The sequence below is a fragment of the Beta vulgaris genome, chromosome 5, assembly GCF_026745355.1.
Source record: "Beta vulgaris subsp. vulgaris cultivar EL10 chromosome 5, EL10.2, whole genome shotgun sequence".
Taxonomy (NCBI): Eukaryota; Viridiplantae; Streptophyta; class Magnoliopsida; order Caryophyllales; family Amaranthaceae; genus Beta; species Beta vulgaris.
This window is the reverse complement of record NC_079206.1, coordinates 56494947-56518893: the sequence shown is the minus strand read 5'-3', so window position 1 is coordinate 56518893 and position 23947 is coordinate 56494947. Positions and strand designations below refer to the sequence as shown.

Sequence of the window (23947 nt, the reverse complement as noted above, 5' to 3'; positions counted from 1 at the left end):
AATCATGTATTTCACATCTACGTGCAAATTCGGATTGTCTTTTTGCATTCTCATGTCCTCTTTATTCAGGTGTGAGTGACTGTTGATGACGTCTTTTTCTTTCACTCCATTTCCTCCTTTGTTTTTGAATTTTTTGTGTTTCGTTTTCGTCCATTATGAAACTACATATAATAATCTTTACTTTATTACATTATTGAGATATACGAAATACTGTGACATTGATTTATAGTAATCCGTTTGTATGTAAGTTTTTATTTTGTAATTGAATTTTGTTATTTTTTTTAGTATGTAATTTTCATATAAATATTATTCAAGATATAGACACCCATAATTTTTATCCGCGCCTAACTTATATTTTTGAAGTCTACTATCTTTAATTTTAATTTATTTTAGCAATAATTAGTGATATAACTTATAAGTTATCTAAACAATGATTATCCAAAATCTGATAGTTGAAAATATATTTATTTTTTAATCTAATAACTTAATTTTAATTAAATGTTTAAGTAATAATAAACCACTTTTCTAAAATTGTTGATATTCTTGTTGTATGGGTTCGTATAGGGATGCAAAGTTATATATTAACTCGATTTTGAAAATTTTATTTGAAAATTTTATTTTTTTTCATATTTGCCATGATAAATGTAAGTAAGCTCTGTTTGTATTTTAAGTTTATTTTGTGGGTTCTTATGGATTTTTTTTTTATTATTATTATGTCATAGTCTTTATGTTATATAATAGAGATTAATTGAAATAATTACATTGAGAAATAACTTAAAGTTATTTATATGGAACTCAATTTGTCCAGAAACTAAAGTTATAATCTCTCTTTTATACATGATAAATTTGTACATCTCAACCTGAAGTTAAATAAATACATTCCAAAACCAAATACAAAGCTAAATTTGAGTACATAATCTGAGAAAGAAAAATATAATATCATCTCTATTCTATCAAGCGGACGTCTCAATAATACAACAAAGATAACAATATGACACCAAAGTACAATAGCATAATATTAAAGTGTTATTCAACCAAAGAGCGACAAACAATAAAAAGTAATGACTTATAAGGTACCTTAAACAAGTAGAACAAATCATTAACATCAGATAAACCACACTAAAATTCCCACATTCCACAAAAGCTATACGCAATGGCAAAAGAGTTCAACTAAAAAAGCTATCCCATATCACAATATCTCGATGACCAAACATTAAACTATCCCATATGCAATATACTCTAATACTTCTCTCAACGACTAAGTATATATACACATAGATAACACTAGTATTATATCACCAAATAGAACTAACACATCCAAATAGACGAAGGTAAAAAAAAGGAGATAAAGCAAGAGAAAGTATGAAGCCACAAGCAAAATTTGCCATTTGTGTCCTGGCAATAACTTCACTGTTATTCTCAGTGATCTCTGCTGATTCTGAGCCAATGCCTCAATGCTTTCTCGAATGCGGAAGCGAAGTCATCGGATGTGCAGGAAAGTGTGTCACGGAGGGGTCATCACAGATGCTCCAATGCATTACAGACTGTGGACAAACAAACCTTGATTGTTTGGGTAAATGCACAGGATTTGTGGTACCACATACTCCAATTGCTAGCCCCGTGAGCTACTATTATTAGCCATATGCTTCATCAATGATGAAGAACAGAATATGGCATCAGATTTAAGCTTATCATTATCATGTAACTTAAATAAAGTTATGTTGCCCTCCAATAGGGATCAAAATAATGGGTCTCCTTATTCCTGTAAGGATTTCCCTCTTTTTCATTGTACCCTGTAATATTTAACAATGGAAATAAAACATATTACTGGTTGATGCACATTTAAGAAAGCATATCTCACTTAGCAATCTCATGTACCCTTTGGAGCAAGCGACTATGGCAGTGACAATCAAACCATAAATGAGACATAAGTTATGATATAAAGAGAACCATTGTACTACAACAATGTTTTAATGATTAGCATTATTCAGTTATTCATTCACAACAGTGAGTACCTAGAGGAGATATGTCATATATGTGTTAAAACTCTTCATTCTTGTACACTTTTGACACTTCATTTTTGGCTAAAAGCATGGAAACTTTTTCACAGCCAAGTCGGAAACTTAGACACATACCAGTGTCCGACACGAATCCCAAGTATGAGCAGCATAGAGAAAAAAACCACATATGCTGAGCTTCACATGGCCATAGTTCCATATGAAAATAACCATGGAACAACATCAAATATCTTCTTCACCAGACAGTACAAGGAAACAGAGGAGTTAGTATATCATTGTCAATATCCTTTAAAAGGAAGAGTGACCGCAGGCAGCAGATCAAGAAGCTTGTCAGGAGAGAAGTTTGAAAAACTAGTTTTGCGAGTTGCGACTCTTCTTTTCTTCGATTCCTGATTTGGAGAATCTTTTTCGGAGAACTTCAAAGACATCCTCCATTTTCACATCTTTAAGTGCCAGAAGAACCATAGAATGATAAAGCACATCTGCCATCTCTGAAGCAGCTCGAGACTTATCCTCGTTATCCTCTAGTGTGCGGCACAACTCATCAGCTTCTTCCCTAAGATAAATAAATGAGACTAGAGCTCAGACAACAAACTTAGTTTTACTAGGCATTGTGCCTACCATTCTACTTGTTATATATCTAACTTAGGGTACATTCTCTTTACCTTAACAAAAATAAGTTTCAGAATAAATAAGTTAACACACGTTAAAATGAGTTTAGATAAGTTTCAAAAGTTCCGATAAGTTCTAATAAATTCCAAAAAGTTCAGATGAAGAGAATGCTTCACATAGAATGTACTGATAGCTGTGTATGAAAAGGTCACAAACCTGACTTTTGAGCAGAGCAACTTTTCATCAAGCAATAACTTTTTTGTCCATGAAGATTTGCTTTCTAAATTCCTTACAATTTCAGTTTTCCGCTCAGAAATTGTTGATTCAAGTGAGTACAACGTTGTCATGGCCAATAGATCTTTTTCAACCTGCAATGCACAAAAAGAATAAGGAAAATTTTGATTTTCACGAAAAAGGACAATTCTCAGTAGGACACTGTAGGCACAAGGAAAACCTGAGAATTTTCAACAATGTTGGAAACAGAGGAGAAGTAACACGTTTCGGCACCGGTATGACAAGTTGGTCCATCAGGCTTCCCCAGGTATATTATCTAATAAACACAGATGAGTCTCATATGCCAAATTAAAGACGAAACCAAAATTTCATCAAATATATTTTAGTGCATAATGCATACCGAGTCACGGTCACAATCCAGGAAAATGTCATGTACGTTGATAAAGTTAGAAGATGTCTCTCCTTTTATCCACAGTTGTTTCCTTGATCTGCTGTAAAAAGTTGCCTTGCGAGACGAAATGGTGGTGGCTAGTGCAACCCTGTTAATAAAGCCTTGCATTAATATAGCTCCTGTATCAACATTTTGAGCTATAGCCACTGCTAGACCTTTATCATCCCACTTGACACTGTCTAGCAACGTCTCAACCTAAAATTGTCACATTTCTAGATTAATCTCTAAACATATAGTATAAGAATAACAAATCACATGGACAGAGCTGTCATAAAAAAAGCTACTGAAAAACATGACAAATCAATAGCAAAAACTATCAGATAAGTTCAAAAAGAAAAAAAGAAAAAGAGTAGAATACAGGCAGAGACAGATCAAAGAAGTGATAATGTATGTATGGAGTATAGACACAAATATCTAGAAATAAGCCTAGAAGCTAAAATAAGTGAAACAGAACAAAGGTAACTGATCTGCAGCCAAACTATAAATCACAAGTTTTTTTTTGGAGAGAAGCAGCTGAGACAATACCCAATTTATTTGCAGCGATTCTTCTTCTCAAGACAATGCTGGTGGTGTATAGTATTAAGTATTAACACTTAACCAATAATATATATTTTATCCATTCACAAGGCTGGCGATGAACAAATAAATGAGAGACTAGGAAATAGTTATAGGAGTCCTGAGATATGCAGACAAGCTCCAGCGATAATAACAAATGCATACTACTAAAAAGACAACACCTCCTCCAGGAGAAACATCGGTAGTACATCAAAGAATTCATTATCTAGACATGTAACATTTTCTCAAAGTAGACAGACACCTGCTATCACCTTGTTCACTTTACTAAAAACATGTAAATTTCGGCACACGGTATGAGTGAGAAGTATGTTACTCGGACTCTTCATTTTACCTCAAGTATCCGTGTCGGATCTAAACACTAAGACATGGGTGGACACTTGGACACTTTATTTTGGTCCAAATCATGAAAAAGTTTCACAAACAGCCGAGTCGGATACTTGGACATGTATACCCGAGTCCGAGTAAAATACCGTGAGAATCCAAAATCATGAAAAAGTTCCACAAAACAGCCGAGTCGGATACTTGGACACGTACCCTAGTCCGAGTAACATACAGTGAGAACTCAATTAGCAACCTGGTCAATTAGATTAGACAGCATTTGGTATCCAATTCGAGCTAAGGATTCTTGTGGTTCCGAAAGATCCACCTACAAGAAAACTAGGAACAGACTACAAAGAGCTTTCCCCCCTTTTTATGCTAACTCCTTGGTCTTAAAAGTACAATTGTATCTTGTAGGAGTTTGCACATTCCAAGATATGGTCAAGGGAGAGAGAGTAGTATACTACAAATTTAACATCATCGAGAAAACAATTTCGGACACTATGTAGATCAGATTAGACATGTTGAACAAAATAACAAAATTGTATAGTACTCTCTCCTTTGGCAGCCAGGATTCCCAATCAGCGGTAACAACAAAAAAATACTAAATAGCAGTGATAATACTGAAACATAATTCACGTTAAACACTTATAACCTTTTTTTTGTAAATAGGGTATGATATTAGTAGGAAATCATTTCCCATGACTTAAATTTGGTCAATTTACAACTTTAACATTTGATTTTTTTCAATTGTACTTGGAAGTTTGGGCAAAAGGGGTTATTTGGTGCTTTCCTCTATTTATTCCAATTATATAACTTTTTTATAAAAATTCATGGGTTGTGTTCAATTGGTATAAGTCATGCAATTTGAACTACAAATGTTAAGAAAATGTGTTATTATGTTATTAACTTTAACAAAATATCAACTTTACAACACTTACTAGTTTATTTTCAAAATATCAATTTTCCAAAAAACTGCGATTCCCCTATCTAAACAATTCCTCCATGACTTTCCTTATTTTTAATAGTAGTAACGGGAATTTCCTTTAAAATAAATTTTTTTATAATATGCTACTTAGAATTTACAAGTGAATTTGAGACTTTAAGGAAGATAGAAAAGACAAGGGCAAAAAAAGAAAAGAACCAAAGCTGGAAGAATCTGCTAGGCGGGAATCGAATTAGGGATGCTGGGACATCATTAGTGCATCTTAAAAAGACAAGCAATCACTGCGACACGCAAATCATTTAGTATATATGGTTAGTTTTTTATTATATATACGTTTTTACTCAATATTTTTCCTAGCAATTTTTTTTAAAATTTTTTTTTACGGCCCGTTTGGTAAGAGGTCATAAATGGTGGGAATGGTAATGCATTATAGTGTAAATTTGTACTAGAAATCCAATGTCATTACCTAGTAATGCTACTTCATCCCAAGATATCAATTTTCTTCCTAAAATCTCATTACTATCTATTACCACATAGGATAGTGGTATTAGGTGGTAATGAAAATTTATAAAGGAAAACTCATGTTTTGTGATAAAGTTTCATTCCCATGGTCATTAACATGAAAACTACTTTACCAATTTACACTAACTTTCATTACCATTACCACTATTTATAACCACTAACCAAACGGGCCATTAGGGGTAGCACATGCTACCCCTTGTTCCTTAATAGTTCCGCCCGTGTCCCTTGGACACTTCATTTTGGTCCAAAATCATGAAAATTTTCACAAAACAGACGAGTAGGATATTTGGACATGTATACCCAAGTTCGAGTAACATAATGTGAGAACTCAAAATCATGAAAAAGTTTCACAAAACAGTCGGGTCAGATACCCGAGTTGGGAACGAGTACCCGAGTAACATACCGTGAGTAGACCTGGGCATGGGTCGGGCCTGTTCACGGGCTCGGCCCGCGGGCTAGGGGAAATGGTGGGCCGGGCTGGCCCTAAAATTTCCAAATTTTGTCCACGTCTCAGCCCGGGCTCGTGCTTCTTGCGGGCTGGCCCGTGTTTTATGTTGTTTTTTTTGGATTTTTGCTCGTTTTAGGCTAAAAAAAAAAGGAAAGGAGCATTCGGCCCACGGACCATCTAGGCGGGCTCGTGCCGGTGCGGGCCTGAAATAAAATTTCTTGACCGTGACAGGCCCACGGCCCACGTAGCGGACAACGGGCCAGGCCTCGAGCGGGCACGCGCCGGGCCGGGACCAAATCGGGTCGGGTCGTGCTGGCCCGGCCCATGCCCACCTCTAACCATGAGAGCTCAATTAGCTACCTGGTCCCGAAATCCAATTCGAGCTAAGGATTCTTGTGGTTCCGAAAGGTCCACCTGCAGGGAAACCATGAATAGCTGCTTATAAACAGAGAGTTTTCCCCCTTTTTCCACCAGGCTCCTTGATCTTAAGAGTACGATTGTATCTTGTAGGAGTTTGCACATTTCAGGATATGGGCAAGGGAGAGAGAGCAATATACTATAAATTTATCATTAAAAAAACAATTTTAGACACTATATAGATCAGATTATACATGTTGAGCAAAATTGTACACTAGGTCATGAGAATTGCAAACTCAGGGCAATGTCGGGCACTTTTCAGAGAAACCAGAAACTTCTTCCTTATGTTCCTTGTTTGAGACATTCAACGGTCAACCATAAACACCCCCTTAAGTCTCACAAGCATCACATTCAAAAGACAACAGATTGCATCGGCATAATAAAGGGTTAAATTACTACATTTATAGTAAAAGAATATTAATCAGGGTTCTTTTAACCTTCTTATAAAAAAGCGGTTCAGCAACATTACATCATATGGCATTAGGAGGTATAAAGATAAGATAAGACTAGCAAGCCTATATTTTGTTGGTCACTGGAAAAAGAGATGCCTGTGCTACATGACTTAATTTTCTATTTTCCCCTTTCACTTCTTTTCATATCTACAATTCAATAAAACTAAAGACATTTTTCTTCCTGTATTCTTCCTCTTGTTCTTCTTCTTCCATCTCTAAATTTCTTTTATGCTCATCTCTACAATGCTCTCTTCTCTATCTAATCTCTACAATTCTCTCTTCTCCCTCAAAACCCCACAATTCTCTTTCTTCTCTTTCAAATCCCTACAATTTGTTTCTATGGCATGAGGTCTCAATTACTTGTGAAATTTTCATTACAATTCCCTCCCAAAATATCACCTTTTGCATCCATCTCTCTCACTAGGAGGACATTAAATTGACATTTGTGATAGATAACTATAATTCCTAGATGGCTAGATGTAACTTGTAAGTGCCATGATATTATGTGATAAACAACTACAATAGTTTCTGGATGTAACTCCATCATATTGGCTTTAAATCTTCCATCCAAAACTATTACCAAATTTTACTAATGGAAACATGGCCTTTCTAAAGAAAAGTCAATGTGAGATTGTTATAAAGCTTTAGATACATTACTTTGGTCTTTCATGTAGAGAGAGAAGTAGGGTGGGGGAAGACAATACTGATACAATAAAGCTGAAGAAAAACGAGAAATCGGGAAAATTGAACAAAACATTGTTACATCACACGCAAAATTATCTGATTACTGGGTATACTTAGGATTATAAAGACCAAACTTTACTTAAATTCTGAGATGTTGCTGGAGAAGTGGAGATATTTCCCAAAACAGACCCCTATTGTTCTACACCATTTTCGTAATGCAGCCATAAACAAATGACTGTAGGCTGGAAATACAAGGGAACACCAGCCCCCTAATAAAGGGTTTAAGAATAGCAAAAGAGACAAAGTGAAAAAAAAGAAACACCATTTAACAAACATTCCAACATCACTGATTCGGTCACTCTATAATATGGCAATAATGAATGGGGTCTCTTAAAAAGGTATAGATTGCTCAAGGAGCTACACTATATCAGTGCAAAATCCACACATCTTGCATAGCAGATTCAGAAGATAATTCTAGATGTTCAACTGTTACAGCCAAAAAAATTTATCAAGTGAAGTCATAAATAAAAAGGCTGCGTATAATTTCTATGAGAGCTTGACTAAAAGTTCAAAGTAGAATTGCTGCTGCATCGGTGATGGACGGAAACAACCCTTACGATTAGGAGATTACCTTCATCACCATGACCTTGTCATCTCATTTTGTCTATCAGCAAAATGCATTATTTTCTATAGTCAATGAGAAGACAGCTACAAAATCTCTCCACTATCACAAATGGCATTGGGTACTTTTGAAGCCTAAGAATTATTATTGCATTGTAAGAAAGAGCAAGTAAAGAAACCAGTAATCGATGAGAAGTGGAAAGAATTTGCTATACTTTTAGAATAGTTTTTCTATCCTATCACCCTAGTTACCAGTGAACAGAACTGCACAGAACGCATGGACAACCACCGAGAAAAAAAAACTTGAGATTTTGTCAGATAATATAAAAGCAATAACTTGTCCTTCCGTAGATAAATTGAGAAGTTTCATAATTGGTATAACTATGAGTCATATGGTATTACTAAACCATTGAATATCTTCTCAAGACAAGGGTATCAAAGAGCAGAACTTCAAACAGCAGTTAGGCTAAAATTGTTCAATGAACATGGAAGGCCACCAGCTTACATCAAGTAAGAACCCAAGCAAAACAATAATAGAACAAGCAAGGAGCAGTTGATAAGCACATACTCTCTTGTCAGACGAAAGGCCTTTATCTGCTACAGAGGAGCATGCCAAAACTTGGAAGTGGGTCTTCTTGATATACCCAAATCTCGAATTTAAACTCCTGGGAAATACAACAAAGTTCCGCCGAGGAACAATGGTGGTTTGAATACAATGAGGTAAGGGAATCGCCATTGAAGAACTGCAAATGAAAAACAAGTTACCTTGGGAGCTAAGAGCACTGGCGGATGCACAAATTTTGATTTAGTTGGGTGTGAGTACAAGATTAAATAGACCAATTACAATAACTTAGTTGAAATATTTCATTCAACAAATCGAATTACAATCTTCTTTTTTCATATCCTACTTTCTAGCATCTACCAACTCATAGTAATAGTTATCATTTCTAATTAAACTCATAGAGATCCATTGTGATGAAAGCAGATAAAGCTCATTACATCACGAAACCATTAAGGTGAAGCCTACTACACCTACATAGACCCATCAAGCCAAAGTTAACAACGTCCGTCGAGTCCAAACTCAATAAAAAAATATGACTCATTAACTAACTACAACCATTGACGGAACTGAGTTAAGCTACATTACACCTCAATACCATCATTCAAACATCCCCATCAACACACCTCACCGAAATGCCACCTCTTGATTCCCCAAATAAAAGGTAATGCAATTATGAAAATAAGTCACAAACCCACATGATATAACAGTATAGAACTCTTACGAAACAACTCTTCTACCTGATCACTCCAAACAAAATTAAAATCAAGAAACATATAAACCACAAATGGATTTAATTTCATACTTGTTAGCATGTTAAATAACACTAAGAGAACCCATATTCAAAAACAATCTAGATTTTATTCAAATCAAGATTCCAAATTTAAAAGTAAATGACTTGAATTGTGAAATTTAGAACAAAAACTATAAGCTTACGGAAAATCACAGCAACTTAGACCGTGGGAGAAGTGGTGCACTTGCTGTCCGCTGAATATCTCGGATGGTCGGCCGGTGAGTGGCAATTGCTAGCTGGCGCTGGTAGACAAGTAATGTGTGAGGATCAACCAGTCAAGACAATCCCAGGACTTTATGAATTATGCCACAAGCTTGGAAGTTTGCCGAGTAAATTCTTATTTGTTTCAATCGCAAATAGAAGTGAGGTGTGCTAAACACAGCTCCTAAAATTTTGTAGAACTTAACCATAGATAATTTTACCTTTTTATAATTGAAATAATTAGAAAATAAGCAACGTTAGTGTCGATCATCCCTTCCCAAAATCTCGTACTACCCCACCAATGCTACACTATTTTACAGAATTTTCCACCAAACTTCAAATCTATTGAGAGACTTTTCTCATTTGTAAGTTTTTCCATCACACTTGTGGCACTAATCAAGCTTAAGTTCAGCACCATTAGAAACCTAGAACTCAAATAGAAGAGATTTTCTAACATGTACTGTCCATTCTGTTTCTAGTCAGGCCCGTCCCTGAGCCAGGGCAGGAGGGGCGGCCGCCCTGGGCCCGGGGATGACAGTTCATTCATCCCTGATTTCCAGCCACAACACTTGAAAAATTGATCTGATGAAATTAAACAAGAACAAGTGAACAAAAATATGCGTATCTACAAATTGTAACATAAATTTTCTCATCATTTAGTTCCATGAAACAAAGATGAATTAACAAGTTATACAGGAAATTCGAATCATAAGTTTATAACATGTAAATTATCCCTAAAAACATGAAATAACGTATATGAGATAAAGAAAAATAAGTTGAATTCATGAAACAAACAATAACAACCGCATAAAACCAATCGCATGAATAATCAAATGAAGTAGATCTTAAGAATCGCAATTCCACACCAAAATCCGCAAGAAAACAAGTAGATTCATCAAAGGAACAAAACAACAACCTGCAATTCGAGCTTTGGAAGTAGCGTATGAGTGACGAATTTGCGTATGAGAGGTTCTAGAGGTTCTAAAGGAATTGAGTGACGAACTTACTATACGCCTGTATCTAACTATCTATGTAGTTTAAGATTTTTCTTTTGATGCAAAACACCCGAAAATGTAAGACTCCAAAAGATTTAAAAAGAAAAAATTTCAATTGACGAGTTTATAATAACTTATCGTGTATCGAAAATTTATTATGATTTCAAATATGATCATATAAATATGATTATTATTTTAGTTTGTTCTCTCCATCTTATTTTCATTTTAGTTATAATCAAGATTTGTTCTCTTCGGCATAAAACAACTGAATTGAACTGAAATGAATAGTGGTATGTGAGAGTAAAACTATTGTCCAGAGCTGAACTGAACTGAACTGAACATAATTGAACTGAATTAAACTGAACTGAACTGAATTGAATTGAATTGAACTGAAAATAGGTTGGGAAGAACAGGCCCTCAGTTGGATTCAGGCTCTATTTGGCAGGGTGTAAAATATTTTCCATGAAAAATAGTTTTCTTTTTCCTCTCATTTTTCGTTGTTTGGTGTGCTAAGGGATGCAAACACAAGTTTTCTATCAAAGTAGCTATAAGTGGAAATTATTTTCTTTAGAAAATAAGGAAAAATACATTTTTCTCCCTTCTTCTTAGCAACCTTTTACTCTCCTCTTATCCATCCTCTCCCTTCCCCTTCTATTTTTCTCTTTTCCATAACTTTTTTAGATTGAACCAAACAAAAAAATTAGCTTCACAATTGAATTTTCCGTGTAAAATATTTTACATCCAACCAAACGGAGCCTCAATTTCAATCAGTTTTGTTCAGTTCCTAATTTATCTCTTTGATAATAAAATAATGATAATAAAATAACGATAATAATTATTATTATTACAATTACGATTATTTTATCATTAATATTAATATTAATATTATTATTATTATTATCATCATCATTAGTATTACTATTACTATTACTATTACTATTACTATTACTATTACTATTACTATTACTATTATTATTACTTGGGCAGATTGATGAGGAAATAAAGAAGTATTAGGGTGCGATTTCGTCACCTTACAAAAAATATAAAGTTTTAGGTCTAAAATTTGTAGATAGTTTTAAAGTTTCTATAACTGCTAAAGTCCTATAGATTATTGCTAAGTTCTAATGTTGTTTAACACCTTGTAAAATAAGTTCCAATATGTGGATTGTATTCACCTTTTTTTCATAAAATTTATCCAAAAACTCATTAAGATTTAGGGAAATTTTTAGTGACAGCCTTCAATTGTGGCTTTTTTTTTATCATTGGTATTTGGTAGTCAAAAAAAGTTTGCTTATCAGAAATAGCTTTGAGGTTTTGGCTATACTTGAAAATATTGCATTAGCAATAATTTTTCTTCAAAACAATTGTTGAAAGGGTTGCTTTTGAATTAAGTATGGTTTCATAAGCTAGAATGATATGAGTCACCTTTATAAAATCTATTTTAGCTTCATGTCTTATTAAAAACTTATTCCACTCGCTTTACAAAAGATATGAACAAAAGAAAGTTTATCAAGGATAGTCTATGTTATTTTAGGCACTAGAGACCTTAATTACGATGAAAACAACCTTGTTAACAACTGTTTATGGCAAAAAATGGTTGTTAATACCACATTTTCAAGTATAGCCAAAACCTCAAGGTTATATCTGATAATCAAAATTTTTTTGGCTATCAATGATAAAAAAGCCAAATTTAAAGACTACCACTGATAATTTGCCTAGAATTTATGGAACAAATTCAAACTTATTGTAACTAATTTTATTTAAGGTGTTAGAACTTATTGCAATTTGTATCTAATTTAAACTTACTTGAACTTATTTGATTTATTGAAACTAATCTAAAATTATTTGAATTCGTTAAACTTTCAAACTTTTTATTATTTTTATTTAATTAAGGAAAAGAGAAGAGAATTCACTCTTACAATTCATGCAAAGAGTATATTCTGTCATCTTATAGAGCGAAACTATTATATAGTTTGCTAACTGTAATTAAGTGTTTGTTTGATAATCGATTAATATAAAAAAAAAATCTAAAGTAGAACTTCTTAAGAATTAATATAGTGTGGAGTTGTTTGATTGGTAAAAATATGGAAAACTGTTTAAGAAGTGTTGTTTTTCACAAAATGTAGCAATCTACTTACCTAGGTCCCAAGTAAATAGAAATTCTCATGAAAAAAATCAAATTTACTACTTGTTCCCATATTCAAACAAAATACTACTAGATTTAGAATCACCTTCATATATATAGTGCCAAGGAGTGTGTGTGTGTGTATGTATATATGTAATGCCAAGGATCTGGGTGTTAACAGATAATACAGAGAAAAGATAAAAACTTAAAGAACATAAAACAATTAAAAAAATAAGGCGGTTTAACCAGTCATTGCTTAATAGGAAAGACTTACAAATCGTCTTGAAATGAAACTGATACTACTAAGAGAGTTACAAGAGATTTTCTGAGGAGCTAATATAACCGTGTATTTTGCTCTGCCTTCAACTGAAGAAGAGTCCTCAATTTATAGGCAGGGGAGAACTGTTAATGTCACATTGTTTTACTGTGTATGAACAATTTGTCTTCTGCTTTAAACTGTTCAAAATTAAGCTTTAAACTGTTGAAGAATAGTTTTGCAGCTTCTTACTGTTGAGGATCGGAATTTGTCTGTTGCTGTTCAAAAATACAAGTAAGACTGTAGTTCTGAAGCATTTTGTTTGTTGCTGCGTAAACCCTGTTGTTGCTTTGAAGATAGTGAGAGAACTTTTTTTTTTTAAGTCTGGAAACTAGCATCTTCTTCATCGTCACTCAGGTGGATGGAGGAGTCTGCTATTGTTTCATTGTCCGAAGTTATGGAGGATTCAGACATGCTATGAGCTAGCTGTCGAAGGATCCATGCGTAATCTTTGGGGGTTTTAGCTGAGGCAAGCAAGGAATTTGCTTGTGATTTTCGGGCTAGGAACTGAGATTGTTCTGCCCCTGGTGTCATGACACTTGTGTTACTGTTTTTCTTTAACCATTCTCTAATGGCTGGTTCAAGAATATATTATGCAGCATTGAAGTTTGACCACCATCTAGTTCTAAATTTTCTTTGTAGAACCATGCCCCCGTAATCTTGGTTTATTTCGAGGAACCATTGACAAACCCAAGAGAGGTAGAACTTCATTGAAAATAAACATAAGGCAGGAAAACGCCTTTCAATATTTGAAGGTTTATATTGGATTCTGAAAGTATTATAGCTTTTTGTGACTTCAGGGTGAAGGATTTCAGTAGAAGAGCCATAGAATTTACACCAATGTGTAAACCAAGATGGCAATTTTTCTGGCTGTATGATTTTACTGTTAAAGTAGATTAACCATTAATGGGATAATATATTGTTTTGTATTAGGAAGGTGGAAAACCAAGCCTGTTGATAATTCCAATAATTAAAGGTTTTTCAATGTGGGAATGTGTTATTGAAGCTAATAGGGAAGGCTTTGTGTTTTGAAAGGTCTCACTAGTAGAATAAATGCTATTTGCTGCGGTTAAAAAGTGCCATATTGATGCGGTTTTGGGCGCGCCGCAATTAAGGGGGCAGCAATAGGTATTAATAATATTGCTGCGGTTTTTAGGCCAAACCGCAGCAATATTTTTATGTATTACATATTTAACAGAGAGTATTGCTGCGGTTTTGGGCCAAAACCGGAGCAATATGTCAAACTATTGCTGCAGTTTTGGCCCAAAACCGCAGCAATAGGTCTTGGTAACCAAAAAAAATTATTTTTTTTTGGCCATTTTGCAATCACATATGAAAAATTAAAATCAGACAACAAACCAATCCATTATCCACAAAATTCGCATATAAATTGACGCAAGTTCAGTGCACAACATCTCAAAATGAAGGATGAAAATAAATTTGTTTATTAGATCTTATGGCAACTTAAATTTTAATTACAATGACTATTACTAAAAGAAAAAAACAAAAAATATATTTAAAATTCCTAAAATAAAAATTCTACAAATCTAAAATAATGAAAGAAACGGAAAAAGGAAAAAAAAAATACAGAACCCAAAAAACGAATGAAAGCTCAAAAACAGAAAGTATGAAACCTAAGAAACAAAAAAACGAGTGTTAAAATCAAACAAATCCAAATAATAAAGGAAACAAAATAAATCTAAACCGCCGGCCACCATCCACACGTCGTCCTTGTCGCCCGCGACCAACCGAAACTTCGATGCGCGTGCAGTTCGAAAAAATCGCTGCGAACGAAGAGTTGTCGCCGGCAACTAACCAACCGAGAGCGACCCAGATCTGAACTCGTTGAGAAAGAAGACGAACAAATCGAGGGTGGACGAACAAATCTTTTCTAACATCAAGTGGTTTGTTGCGAACTGGAGCGACGAGGAGAGTGAACGAACTGGACCGACGAGGAGAGTGAACGAACTGGACCGGCGAGGAGAGTGAACGAACTGGAGCGAGAGGGTGGATTTGTTGCGATAGTGAACGAACAAATCGAGGGTGGACGAACAAATCGAGGAGGGTGGCGACGAGTAGATCTGGAGCGAGAGAGAGTGAGGGTTTGAGAGGAGAGAGGAGAGGTTGAGAGAAACGGCCGGAGAGGTGAGGAGAGAGGAGTGAGGAGAGGCGAGAGGACGCTGAGGGTTAGAGGAGAGAGGATGCTGAGGGTTAGAGGAGATGCAACACTAATAAAAACCCTACTTGTGACCCGCATGTTTTATATATACTTGTGTTTTTAATATTTTTTAATGATATTGCTGCGATTTTTGATAAAAACCGCAACAATATATTAAAATATTATTTTTTAATATTATTTTAATATATTGCTGCGAATTTTTCCAAAAACCGCAGCAATATTTTTGGTCAAATAGTCAACTTTTTTTCAAAAAGTTTCCTATTGATTCCATATTGCTGCGGTTTCAGACCAAAACCGCAGCAATATTAGTCTCCCCAGGCCCCACATTTTTTTCAAAATGTATCCGTTGAACAATATTGTTGCGGTTTTGGGCGGGAACCGTAGCAATATTGTTATTTTCTATGTATAGGTAAAACCGCAGCAATATCACCGCAGCAAATAGCATTTATTCTACTTGTGTCTTGATTCCAGTCGTGAGGACTGAGAACCTTTAGGATTTTGATAGTTGAATATGACGGCTCGGTTTTTTCATTCTTATAGAAAAAGTACTTGAATTCAGCAGAGCCAGTGATTTCAAGGATTGTCTGGTAATAATTTGTTGTTTTTACCAACTTTCTTTTTTGTTTTTCTTATTAGGCTCTTGATACCATGACAAACTAAATTCAACAACTTAACTTTCTCATTCACATGATCACGATATGTATAGTACAAGAAATTCCAAACCATAAAGTTTAGGAATAAGATAGAATATTAACATATATTTAGAAAACTTAAAGATATAATACAATATTCCTACTGTTTTACTTCGTCAATTTATAGGTAAAAACAAGAGGGAAGAAACTCGTTACTTGCCAATCTTTTGTATTTGTCTACTTCAGAAAGAATTTCCTCAAGTTGAAACAAGCTTAACGTAGTTAAGTGTTAACCCAATTAAAGATGATTGAATCCTAGTTAGGTGCTATATTTATATTAATAGCTGTTTAATTGAACCCTAAGTTAGGTGCTACATTTATAAAATATACTACCTCCGTTTCCTAAAAATCTTCCTTGTTACTGTTCCTACAGATACCAAGGAGGATCAATTTGTGTGAGGTGTAGGGTGTGGGGTGGGTAAAGTAGGAGAGAGAAAGGGGTTAAGATAAATAAACAAATAAAGAGGGTTAAAGTAGGAGAGAGAAAGGGAGTGAAATTGAATTTATAATGTAATGGTAGATTATATGATACGGACATAAAAGGGGAAAAAGGGGGGAAAATTTCCAAATAAGGAATAAAGTAAAAGAGAAAAGATCTTTTGGAAACGCAGTTAAACAAAAAGAGGGAAGATTTTTAGGAAACGAAGGGAGTAAGGGCCTGTTCTCCCCAGCTTATTTTCAGTTCAGTTCAGTTCAGTTCAGCTCCAATAAGTTCAGTTCAGCTCCATTCTTTTATAATCATTTTGTTAAATATAATTATTATGTTGGTATAATCTATTTGACTAATTACTCTTATTATTATTATTTAAATATATATCATTACTATTAAGTATTATTATTATTATTATTATTATTATTATTATTATTATTATTATTATTGTTTCTATATATTATTTTGTTTATTATACCTTTACTCATTATTATTACTATTTATTAGGAGGAACATGGTTTAAGTCAAAGCACAAATAAACCCACTTTTTTTAGCCCATAAACCAATAAAATCGCGTCAAGACGTTTTATGATGTAATTTTCGCGGTCCAACCCAATCATTATTTTTATTACTAAATATTTTTATATTATTAAATCTAATTATTAAAATAGTAATATTAATTTACTTCTTAGATATTACTGTTATTATATATCATCATCAAGTATTACTCCCTCCGTTTCCTAAAGATCTTCCCTCTTTCCGTTTAAGAGTGTTTCCAAAAGATCTTCCCTCTTTTGCTTTATTCCTTATTTGGCAAAACAAATTTCCCTATTTACCTTTTTATGTCACTATCATATGGTCCACCAATACATTATTAATTCAATTTTACGCCCTTTCTCTCTCCTACTTTAACCCCTTTTTATTTGTTTATTTATCTTAACCCCTTTCTCTCTCCTACTTTACTCACACCATGCCCCCACACAACTTGATTTTCCTTGTTATCTGTAGGAACAGTAAGTGGGAAGATCTTTAGGAAACGGAGGGAGTAAAATATATTAATACAAATAATATAAAATAATTATTATTAATTATCATTATTATCATTAATTATTATTATTATTATTATTATTAATTTATGATTATTAATATTATTTATTTATAACTATCATTTAGAAATATCCAAAATACTATTATTATTATTATTCATTATTATTACTTATCATTATAATTATTATTTAATATTCATATTATTATTGCTTAAAATATTATTTATATATTTATAACATTCAATTTAATTTAATTCAATTTAATTCAATTCAATTCAATTCAATTCAATTCAATTCAATTCAATTCAATTCAGTTCAGTTCAGTTCAGTTCAGCTCCAATAAGTTCAGTTCAGTTCAGCTCCAATAAGTTCAGTTCAGCTCAGTTCAGTTGTTTTATGCCGAAGAGAGCAGGCCCTAATAGCTAAACCATGATGCAGCACAAGAAAAACAAATTTTAAAAAATAGTTAAGGATTCCTCGCATTTTCTGTTTGATTGATTCCAAAACAAAACCATAATCATGTGGTTCTATTGACTCAATAAGGATAAAACAAAAAAAAAACTTCACAAACCTTTCTCTCTCTCTAAAAAATTCTCCCTCCAACCCTAAAAACTCTCTCGCCGCACATCGAAAACCCTAGCGGGCTCGACTGTCGCGTGGGCCACCGCGGCTCCTCACGCCGGCAGTCGAGCCCCGCCTCTCTCTCTCTATTTTAGGTTTGTCGTAGTAGTCTGGGCTAGCTGGTGCCCCTTCCCCGTCGTCGCTGGAACGCGGTGTCCCCCTTCCCGTCGTCGTTAGATTTCCCCCTCCCCCGTCGTCGTTGGTTTTCCCCCTCCCCCGTCGTTGCATCTGCCTGCGTCCCCCTCCCGTCGTCGTCGTCGCTAGGTCCGTTTTCCTCTTTGGCTTGTTGTGCTGGTTCCCCATCCCTTTGTTTCGTGGTATTCAGTCGAGTCCGGGCATCCCCCTCCCTTTCCCCGGTTTCACGGTTTCCGGTTGGGCCTCCCAATCCCCTTTCCCCCTTTGTTATGTTGGGCCTCCCTATCCCCTTCCCCCTAGTTCGCGTCGGGCCTCCCTTTCCCCTTCCCCTTGGTTGTTAGTCACCCTAAGTGGGTTCCTAGTATGGTTGTTTATCAGTAGTTTCAAGAAGTTTATCAATCTGTTTCTTAAAAATTCAAGAGTCATTTGGTTGGATAAGGCATGGGGTTTTAGTGCAGTCAAATTTGTGGTCTTTTTGGAATTTGTGTTGTGGATACAGGTGAATCAAGTGGCTTGTGCGAGTGGTCGGGGTGATGCACGTTTTTCATGGTTTGGATCTTTGTTTTCCGGTTTCGCAAACCGGCGAAGTGTTCAAGAGCTCACTTTATTGAGCTCTCTTTCTAGCTTGGCATTGATCTTTCTGATCTTTGCCTTGACAAAATCAAATCTGCAGGCGGCACACCAGTTGTATCTGGTGGTTTTCAGCACGCCCACACGACAACGTTTCTACCTTATATCGGAGAAACCTACAATACTCTCGAGCGAGAGTATCGAGTCACATAGGACTGTGACTCTTCACAAGATCATGAGCCCAGAATCCCAAGCAATAACAGTTTGCTGGGATTGTTCATGCGGCGAGTACGACGCTCGCCATTGGTTGTTTGCTGTCCGAATCGTGAACGACAATCGTTCCTCTCACCACATTCATCAGCGATCCACGTTTTACCTCCACTATCACTAACTTTGACCAGCGATGCCCTCCGTCATATACGACTCTTTCTCGTTTTCTGTTGGTTTTGTTTTCTATGTATTGTAAGAACTCTTAAAGTTTCGTTAAGTTTGTTTGCTTGTTGTAAATGTAGTTGTATTAGTATTAGGCTGTAATTTCTCTTTTATTTAATATACGATTTTTTGATGTCAAAATAAAAATAAAAATAAAAATAAGGATAAGAATCATAAGGTTACCCAAGAAGAAGAAAATCGACCCCAAATGTATATATTAGATTATGGAGCATGGAGTAAAGAGTAACTTATAAGTTATAAGTTACTCCATATCAACCCTAGCAAACCGCCGCATCTGTCTCACTCTCAGCTTCTATAACTTTGTCATCTCTCATGTTCTTTCATCAAAATCCTCAATGCACATGGGAATATAGTAGAGTGATGGCTGACAACTACATACCAATCCTTTTGAGTGAATACATAATTACTATGCAGTTACTAGGTTCACTATATACGGGAAGTGTAATCCAGTAATTCTATAAGAAATTTTAAGACCAAGAACATTTTATTTATGAAAGCATGAAAAGTTATATGGGTATGAGAATAATAGTTCAAATGAGAAGTGTCATTTATTTGGGGATTTAGGTGATTCTTTAGTTCACCTTTTTTTTACTTATTTTAAATCATATTAAATCAGATTAGAAAAAATAAGTTCAGATGAGATAGATAAGTTCATGTCAGATCAAATAAGTTCAGATCATCAGATCAGATAAGTTCGGATTAGATCATATAAGTTCTGATTATGCTTATATTTTAAAACTTAATATTATTGTTATTATTATCATGTTTATTATGACTATTATGATTATTAGTATTACTAATGTTATTATTACTATTACTATTACCATTACTATTACTATTAATTATTAATTATTATTATTGTTGTTGTTGTTGGGCTAGAAAAGAGCCTCGTGTTTTTGGAGATTGTACGACTTTGGGCACCATAGATATACTTTTGATAACACTTAGAAAATACCTTTTGATCTCGCTGTACTAAGATCTTATTGTCTGTCTTAATTTGACTCTGTTCCACTTTTACCCAAAAAGAATGTCACATAGGCCCTGTTTAGCAATTAAGTAATAACTGTTAGCTTATTGTATTAACTGATAGTAGTTATATTTGTAATTGGACTATTCAATGCATCAACTTTTCCCTGCTTAGATGGTCCCTTCCATTGTTTTGCATCATTGGAAAGGTTCGAAAACTATTAAAAATAAATAATAACAAGGTATGAAAGATGCTTATCCAAACTATCATAAGGAAGCATATAAGCAATCATCAAACAAGAGTTGGTTAACAATAAAGACAGTCTGGTACCTGAATATGATCATGTGTATTTTTTGTTTCATCTCATCCAAATCATAATATAAATACAAATACGCATAATCTTGATCAATCTAATAGGGATCAATAAAAAAAACCAGAACCCCATTCCTCCAATAGCAAACCTAACAAATATTTACATCTAAAAAACAAAAAGAAAAGAAACATAAAGCCAAAAAATGCCAACCCTAATGGATATCATGGAGCATAGCTTATCTCCATCACTCAATCAACTAACAATTTTGTACCAAATTATGTTACCAACATTACATTATTTTCTGCTACATTCAATGGATTAGAGATATCAATCTTGTCAAAAATCAATTCCTCTAATAATCCATTGCTAATCGATGTCGGTACTCGTGATTTTTGCGATAATTCACCAATTGATGCTAATTTCATCATCTCAGATTCATCTAGCCCCTTTGCTGGTCCAAGGCTACAATATCTTTCTGTATTGTGCTTTGCCAATGCATCTTTAAATTTCTTAATCTGCAAAATTAATTACATATACAATTAGTTTATCATATAAATCAAAATATTTATCACAAACCCAGTATTATCAATAACAATTAATGGGGACAGAAATTACTTACAGTTGAAATAGTGCAGCTGAAACTGCAGACGCGGCCTTCTGCCCCTCTATAAAACCTAAAAAAGGGCAGAACATGAATATGCAGTGCATGACACATTGGTTTCAGCTCCTCATAATTAACTTTCAGGAAAATTGCATCTGGGTTTGATTCAGCCAACTGACATATCTGCAAATTTAACAAATATAATTCAGAATAAAAAAAAATCCTCATAATATTCTTAAAAAAAATAGTCCTAAAGTTGTTCGGGATTGGGATACGAAAACGGAGACGGAAAACGACAAGATTTTGAAATTTTAGGAAGGGGTACACACCCATACAAGATACTTATATCAAGCACGGATACAGGTACGAGTACGGGTACCCAACCCGGAAAAAGTCTCCCAAGCTTTTTCAGTTCAGTTCAGCTTTGAACAATACTTATAGGGTCTGTTCTCCCCAGCTTATTTTCAGTTTAGTTCAGTTCAGATCAGCTCTTGACAATACTTTTACTCTCACGTATCACTATTCATTTCAGTTCAGTTCAATTCAATTCAGCTATTTTATGTCGAAGAGAACAGACCCTTACTCTCACATATCACTATTCATTTCAATTCGTTTCAATTTAGCTTGTTTATGCCAAAATGCCAAAAACAACGTACCCTAAAGTTTTTTTTAGCTAAACTCAACTAAAATTGGTGGAGGAATTCAGGAAACTAGCTAAATTAAACTGAAATTGTGCCGAATAGGGCCTAAATCCTAATCCCTAATCCCATTTGAATGGAGTAGGCTACATCAGTCAAAACTTTATCTCCAAAGTTCGATTACATAGATCCTCGGCCTCCATTCTCTTTAATTTTATTCCAGTAAAATTCTAAATAATCCAAAATACTGAAAAGAAGATTTAAAATTAATACCTTGGGATGAAGGGATTTGCAACCACCACAACCAGGAGAATAAAAATCAATGATAACAAGTTTATCACCAGCAGATTTTAATTCATCAACAAGTTGTTGTGCTGAGTGGATCTCTAACATGTTGGGCATTAATGTCTTTTCCCACCATCTAAGAGCTTTACTTACACAATATGATGATTGTGCCTGAAAAAAAAAACATTACAAATATAAATACCCATTATTCTAAATCACAATTTTATACCATTAAATACTAAAAATTTGACAAAAATAAAATTATAAAAAAGAAATAACAGGGTATACCTGAACATAAAATTTGGCAGGGGAAAGAGGTAGTTTTTTCTGATCTGAAACAACAAGAGTCTGTCCCATAAATTGGCAACTCAAATCTGCATGATCTTTGGTTTTTGGGTCATAAAATTTAGAGGAGAGAGAAAATTGTTGAGTTGTTTTGGGTTTAACAATGGTGGTTTCATTGTACCCAGAAATAGATACACCAGGTTTCATAGAACAGCAAGCCATTATTGAAGAAAGCAAGAAAATTTAATAAAAACCCAGAAAAATAGTGTTATTTTTATGGATTATATGGCACTTTTAAGTTAGACCCACTTGAACTTTTAGATCAAAAAGCGCAATAATGGAACAAAATAAAGGTCTTTTTTTTTCTTCTTTGGACCTAATTTTTTTTTATCAAATTTCGAACTTTGAAAGCTTAAAAAAGGGAAAAATTGGAAATTAATGGAAAACCCAGTTCAGAATTTGTGAGAGAATTTGAAGAAAAACGAAGAGAAAAAAAAAAGATTTGAACTTGTGATGGAAAAACGATGAGGAAGATGAAATAAGAAGAGAAAAACCAAATATAATGGTGGGGGTCGAAAAGTTGGTGGGTATAAGTATAACTTTATCCAAGAAATATTTCTATGTATTATCCAAATATAAAAAAACTGAAAAATACGGATGTTGAAAATGATTTACAACGAATAGTGAGCAGTATGTGATGTGGCAAGTGGATTGAAATATTTGGATGGATAGATAAAATGAATTTGTGGGAGGTGAGTAAATGTTTATATCCGCAGGCGTTTTTGGGCGTTATATCTAATCTGCAATTTCTCACTCCCATTTTACGCCTCAACTGCGTGTGGCTGACTTGGATTGTTGTCAGTTCAAAATTTGTTTGGATAATGAACGAAAAAATAGTACACACTCTCAATCTTATTCTTTTACTTTTTTATCCGATCCTATTTTTATGGTATGGTTCTGAGAATGTAGTGGGGTGGAGTGTGGAGTGTGGAGTTGTGGACTATCAAGTTGGTTGAGGATCTATTTTGTAATACTAAAATTATAAGACTTTTTTTAAAAAAGAATGGTGTTTACTGTTTAGAAATAGAAGATCCGTTCTTTAGTATTGTAAGAAATTAAACGGAATTGAAATGAATTAGACATAAGAGAGTGTTTAAATTGAATCGAATTGAACTGAAAATAAATCTAAGGGCCTGTTCTCTTCGACATAAACAACTGAATTAAACTAAATTGAATTGAACTGAATTGATTGCAACTTAACTGAATTGAACTTATGGCAACTGAACTGAATTAAACTGAACTGAACTCAACTGAACTAAAATGAATCAAAATTATAACTAAGAAATGATAGTTGGAGCTGAGCTGAACTAAATTGATTGCAACTGAAGTACTGTACTGAACTGATTGCAAGTGAACTGAAATGAATTGAACTGAACTGAACTGA

The 23947-nt window shown here is 34.2% G+C and overlaps 2 protein-coding genes across 2 annotated transcripts; both read right to left on the bottom strand.

The window, feature by feature from the left end:
• Positions 1–1903: 1903 nt before the first annotated feature.
• On the bottom strand, positions 1904–10951 carry LOC104894029 (histidine biosynthesis bifunctional protein hisIE, chloroplastic). The gene is made up of 7 exons (XM_010680187.4): positions 10769–10951; positions 9795–9893; positions 8868–9042; positions 3265–3510; positions 3085–3180; positions 2847–2998; positions 1904–2574 (listed from the first exon to the last, which is right to left on the bottom strand). Exons 3-7 carry the CDS (start codon positions 9033–9035, stop codon positions 2370–2372), a joined length of 867 nt encoding a protein of 288 aa, XP_010678489.1. The 5' UTR covers positions 9036–9042; positions 9795–9893; positions 10769–10951; the 3' UTR covers positions 1904–2369.
• Positions 10952–20708: 9757 nt separating this feature from the next.
• On the bottom strand, positions 20709–23233 carry LOC104894028 (thioredoxin-like 1-2, chloroplastic). The gene is made up of 4 exons (XM_010680186.4): positions 22507–23233; positions 22207–22389; positions 21314–21478; positions 20709–21209 (listed from the first exon to the last, which is right to left on the bottom strand). The coding sequence occupies exons 1-4, from the start codon at positions 22723–22725 to the stop codon at positions 20970–20972; spliced, it is 807 nt and encodes a 268-aa protein (XP_010678488.1). The 5' UTR covers positions 22726–23233; the 3' UTR covers positions 20709–20969.
• Positions 23234–23947: the final 714 nt, after the last annotated feature.